Genomic DNA, 6,046 nt, shown 5'->3' with positions numbered 1-6,046 from the left:
CAGGATATTTTCAATTGAGGGGAAAAAAAAATAGTGAAGATATAGGTGAGGGTTACAATTAATAGCAGTGGCGATGAAAAATTGTTCTATATTAGATGAATAAGTTATCTGGGGGTTTGTCTATGACACAGAATTTATTTAAGAGAACAAAGTTTTGCTGGGTGGTCGTATGTGGGACAGTTTAGGTTGTATATTAGACGTTGACGTTGAGGTAGACATCACATTATTTGGAAGTTGTTCTTGAAGTTTTCCTGTTGAATTCTGAAATTTGATGGAAAGCGGAAGTGCCATGTCACTAGTACTTAGCAGTTTTTCCAGCTACATACCGTCGTGATAGTCTAGACGTCCAAATCTGCTCAAAATTCTGCGTCTACAAAGCCTACTTTTAACATTCGGCTTCTAACAACGGATTATTCGTCATACTCATGTTGGTTCTCAAAGCGATGTGAAATGGGACTTGCCAGCCCTCATTCATTCTAGCAAAGCTTGAGCTGGGACTAAATGAACGAGAGTCTCTACTTAGTGAGAATGAGCAGACGCCAAAAATTGCAGTTCGACTCAAGGATGAGATAAACAGGACAGCCCTCGCTATCTGGTGCTAAAACACAGTGCCAAAGCCGCTGATGAGAGCAAAATTATGACCTTAGGAGCCAAGTACTTCGCTGCGGATCTTTGTCCTGATGCTAAGTGGGTGCTGCACAACAAATCGAACACAATATATCAGCTTCCCATTGTTAAATCATTGAGATGATAATCTGATTAAAAGCTTATTCATTATCTCAATGCTACCGGTGGTAGCGAACTGACACGATAGACGTGGGGGTACATACTTGGAAGGGTAAACACATGCCGTGTAACCTGGACATACAGAGAAAGGTACTTATTAGACATTGGGATGGTCGCACTTAGAACATTCTCAGTAGAAACACATCTTTGAACACATGAAAATTCCTCAAACATAAGCTTTGAACTACAATGATTGACCAATTCTGAAGCATACTAGACGAACTAGATCCTATTCAAGTAGTTTCCTCACATTCAAACATTGTGTCTGTGAGCTTAGTGACCGGTGGCGATTTAGGCTAACGAATCTCTTAACTTACTAGGATCCTTAGTGGTGAGTGTTGCTGTTCCCTGAAAGTTGCAGGCATTAGCCGAGTTGGAATTCTTCTGATAGTAGCTGTTGATTGCCCACGATGCATGAGATGTTCTGGTATTAGGCAGGAAGCACGCTTGACCTGGTTGAATAGGCAAGCAGTCTGCTTGTCCAAGTCCACATGCGTAATCTAGAGCTGCTTGCAAGGCATCCTGGCTTGCATCCTGCAGAGCGACAAGGTGCCGTCCAATTATATAGCTTATAAATTGTTAGATGCCTCAATAGAATCATCCGGCTCCACAAACGGATGAAGATCTTGTAGTAAACTGGATTAAAGGACACTGCAGAACTACTTTACTTTCAGACTAAATTAGTATAGAGCCGTGATGCCAGACCTGCTTGGCCACACACCATGTGCGAGTAGCAGAAGCAGCAGGGGGGCCAATGGGAACCTGGGTAACTTGACTCCCTGAAAGATCGACAGCGTATACAGGCGCCATTTCCGCACTAAACAATCCCATGCTCCGAGTGGACAGAGGACCTTGACGCTTATCTTCGTTGAAAAGTTCATAGATATAAGTGATGATCAACACTCCGGGTCTGCCTGGACTGCCGACCTTGCTCAGCACATGCTTCACAAGGTTGGCATTGTAAGTCTGTGCATTCGATGGGGAAAGACCTTTCTCATAAGCCTCTCCTTGGGAAGGCCACCCCGTTTCACTGACCACAATGGTGAGGTCTGTATGATTGAGCTTGGCCAGTGCTGCGTAGGTTGCATCTAAAAGCGAGTCAAAGGCGTTAGTATATAAAAACCCGGTGGCAGAATCCACCACTCCAGGATTGTTCTGAAATAGTGCAAACTCTAGGCTTATATTAGTTTGGCCGTGCTGGTATTCCTTGTGAGGATAAACGTTCAGGAAGTAGAAGGACCCAATCGCCGAGAGGAAGTCCAGCATTGGCACCAAGGTCGTCTTGGTCAGATTTGCACTAAATGCGCCTATTGAAGGAGGAAATTTGCTTACGAGGAGATCCGCCGACATAGGGGTCGTGACTTTCATCATGCTGTCGAGACTGTAAGATACAAGAGCCGTGTGTATGAGCTTCATCGCAGGCAGGAGCATTACTGCTTGACTAGATTCATAGCTGAGGACTTCGTTGCCCACGGCGATGGCTGTAATGTTGCATTTTGAAGCATACGGCACTATGTGGTCGTTAACCCACTTGTAAGCAGTGGCATTGTCTTGCCCGATGGCTACGATCTCGTCATTTCGTACCCCAACGACGAGCTGAATATTGGAGCCTTGGAATGCATTGAGGACTGAAGGGTTGGTGTCGTATATGCGTGCTTGCGTCACCCCGGATTTTTTCAGTAGAGCCACAGCTTGAGTGGGTGTTGGCAAGTTGTCTCCATAAGTTCCGTAGTTAACACCGATAGAGGCCTCTGATGCAGGTTTTCAAACACAGGAATGACCAAGATCAATGCATATACTGAGGCAAATTGGTTGACATTAAGAGTGTCGATCTGCGGTAGGCATTGCAAAGTTTTTCTACTAATTGGTTCAATACCTCCATAACAGCCACAACCTACAAATCTCGAATGTCCAGGAAACTATAAACCTCAAGACCCTCTGAACCACAAGCCTATTTTAGGGGGTGCATGGATTAGCAGTGTCCTGTACCTGCACTTGAAATTAGAATGAAGATTGAAATAGCTTGAAATATTCGCATCATATGTGCGACTCTAACAGCCATAGCTGCAAATTCCACGGTGGGCTTGAAACTCTGGCACTGACGAATCACAAACGTTTCGTTAGAAATCAGTAGTATCTCGAGCAAGAGGCGGACAGCGATACTATGTCATTGATTCCAAGTAGAGTTTTTGACAGCAATATAACAAATACTTCAGGTAAGTTAAATCAACGAGGAAGATATGAGAATGCGGTACCTAACAACTAAAACTAGCCCCCAATTATAGACTGCCGGATATCCCCTGCACGCTACAAGGGCTTTGAATGGACAATAATCGTGAGGGAATAGCTATTGAGAGCAACAGCCACAGCAACGGTGGGAGCTCTTCACCACGTAGGGCGACAACTGAAATCCATCCTTCGCCCAACCAGATGTCCCACACTAAGGCATGAAAGCTTTCAGAAGGAGTACAAGCTGCAGCAACTAAATTGGTGAAATGCAGTTCGACAATAGAACGCTTGGCTCGCAACTCTACGAAGCCGAGTCTTGTGAGAAGCACGAGAGGTCAAATACTCCACGTTCGAGACATGAATCCAACAGAGCTAGATGTGAGACAGCACATCTGTTATTCAGCAGAATCCGCGAGGCGGTGGAGAACGAACACCTTCTTGTAAGAAGAATAGGAACCTGTAGAGACCAAGGGTTTAAGGAAGAGACCGTTGAGGCAGAAGGGCTTGACAATGATGTCAGAATAGTACCTCTCCCTCGGTTTTGCGGAATCCAATGTACTAGCTTATTATCAAAGCCCTCCTTTCGCATCCATCCTCGCTGTGAATGTTCCGCCTGCGTGCCGTCTTTTGAAAACTTGACAGATATGCTCAGAGATGGCGGATTTGACAGTAGGCTGTGGTCTGGGCAACGGGACATGAAAACTTCTCTACTTCGCTTCTGCCTAATCTGACATAGGTGAAATCCGCTCTGCATGCTGAGAGTAGCAGCCAGGAGGATTCTGAGACTATTAAGAATCCAAGACAAGGAATGGCCCTGAAGAACTTCTTCCCCATTTATGAACGTATCTGGACCCAAATCATGTAGTAGGAGGGGACAGCAAACAGGTGAGGCTAATTAAGTTTCTGCCATCAAGGACTTGGAAAACATCATCACGATCACCCATCATAAACCCAACAGTAATCTCTACGTACGCCTGCATGTTTTATCTAACGTTGCCACTGGATAAGCATATAAATCTTTTCATCACCTTAAGGAACCCTACTATTCTATTACATATATATATATATAGTAAACTACAGCATTTATATCAGCTACGGGCCTAGCAGTTTGTAGACTGTAGACGAACATTCCTAACGCTACAGAAACTTGTTCATTGCATCATTCCCAAATAGATGACGGTTAGTTGATATCGCGCGGTACAGGAAAGTATCCATCAAGAGCCGGCCGTGACGAGTGACTGTTGAGGATGATATACATACTGGTATTTGTAACCAAGTCTCTGGTAGAGCCAGAGTAGGATACACATTCAAACCCAGTCAAAATCCTCTTCCCGGCTCTGCAGCGTCGGGCGTACCGATGAGCTGCTGCTGTGGTGACCGATTCCCAACGCTTACGCAGGGGGAGATAACCCAACCAACGGATCTCAACCTCGACGCCTCCTCCTCATCGCATGACAGGCTCAGCGCTGGTCTCGAGACGAGTCCCCTTTCAGCCATCACTTCCGACGCAAGCAAACCCCCCCTCCGAGTGTGGATCCCCTGGGCACCCACCCAGTGTGGCTGCCTGCCTTGTAAGTGCCTTGACTCGGAGCATTGTCAGGGTCGGCAGCTTCGCTGACAATTTAGGGTTTCGGAAACCATCGCCAAAACCCCCACTTCTCTGGGGCTCCGTTGCGAAGACGACGACGGATTCCGGATGGAACATGCGAAGAGATCGACAACGAATGATCTCATCCATCGACCTGCCCTTTTCTGTAATCGCGACAACGATCCGTTCGATCATCTGTCTACTCTTCACGAGAACGAACGATTCATTCATCCTCTTTCTTAAATGACCTATTATTACTCTTTGGTGCATGGAGGACAACTGTGGTTAATGGCTTGTTGCAATTAACTCATACTTTTTCTGTACATCATTTTATGTTAGTTTGAATATCTCACATTTTAAGAGCCCACGTCAATATATTTATTTATTTATTTATTTATTTATTTTGACACAATTAGAATTTTTCTATTGCAAAAATGTTAATGTACAATACTCCAACAAGGGCCAATCAGGGGAGTTAGGATATTATTATGTACTATGAACAAAGTTACTTCTAGACCAGCTAAGTTTCTGCACAAGTTCAGTTTGTTGCTGTGTTGCCAGGATTTGATTCACACACCATTGGTGGCGGAAATGGTGGTGCTCAGCAGCTGCTTGTAGTGGCCTACGTTTTGCATTCTCTTGTATTTTTAACCATGTATTCCTATCTTTGTCAATAAGTTGTAGCCAATTTTTTTGATAAATTTACTCTTTGTGCCAACATATGATATTAAAGGTAGCATCATTTCTTTCGATCTAAATTATCCACATAATAATCTCCTATATTAGCAACCATATTTTGGTCACTTTCTTGAACCTTTGAGGTTTTCAATAAGCAAATATGCAATGGATTCAAGAGGGTGAAAATTGTGTAAGTTACAAATTGTCAGAAAGGACATTCCTTGTACCACTTGATAGACTAGGATTGCCAATTTTTTTACTACTTTGGTACAACCTTTCTTTTGTTTTCTCTCTCTATTGTGAATGGTATTCTTTAATAGGAGTAAGTAATTAAATAATATAAATTCTTCATCTTTAAGCTTTTATCATAAAGTTACATTCCTAAAATCTGTGTAGTATAAATTTGTGGATATCTGCCAAGTAAATTGGATAGGACTTATCTATGGTGTTACACCATCTGCCTCTCCAAACATTTACAACTACCACATAATATAAGATCAATCACATGAGTCCAATTTCTTTTCTTGCATGCTCTGTGTGATTGTCATTTTACATACTCTAAACTAATCTAATCGAAATAAACCTGAATAGGAGGATTCAAATATGACGAAAGACTATTTGCATGATTTTTTACATTATGGTCACATAATTAATTATCTCATGATCAACTAAAATACTCAAGAATGCTATATATCTTTCGTATTCTATCAAAGAAAATATTACAATCCATAATTCTATCTTATATATCCATTGTCTCTTCTCCTC

The 6,046-nt window shown here is 43.0% G+C and overlaps 1 protein-coding gene across 2 annotated transcripts; it reads right to left on the bottom strand.

Moving 5' to 3' along the window:
- Positions 1-234: 234 nt before the first annotated feature.
- On the bottom strand, positions 235-4,655 carry LOC112294008 (glucan endo-1,3-beta-glucosidase 3). Of its 2 annotated transcripts, none has more exons than XM_024544077.3 (6): positions 3,544-4,655; positions 2,776-2,884; positions 1,492-2,537; positions 1,104-1,320; positions 831-858; positions 235-694 (listed from the first exon to the last, which is right to left on the bottom strand). In XM_024544077.3, exons 2-6 carry the CDS (start codon positions 2,846-2,848, stop codon positions 589-591), a joined length of 1,470 nt encoding a protein of 489 aa, XP_024399845.1. In that variant the 5' UTR covers positions 2,849-2,884; positions 3,544-4,655; the 3' UTR covers positions 235-588. The 2 variants fall into 2 exon arrangements, with proteins under 2 accessions (XP_024399845.1, XP_024399844.1); XM_024544076.3 differs by having other exon boundaries at positions 3,042-4,213.
- Positions 4,656-6,046: the final 1,391 nt, after the last annotated feature.

The sequence above is a fragment of the Physcomitrium patens genome, chromosome 17, assembly GCF_059467195.1.
Source record: "Physcomitrium patens ecotype Gransden chromosome 17, ASM5946719v1, whole genome shotgun sequence".
Taxonomy (NCBI): domain Eukaryota; kingdom Viridiplantae; phylum Streptophyta; class Bryopsida; order Funariales; family Funariaceae; genus Physcomitrium; species Physcomitrium patens.
This window is presented reverse-complemented; position numbering and strand designations above follow the sequence as displayed.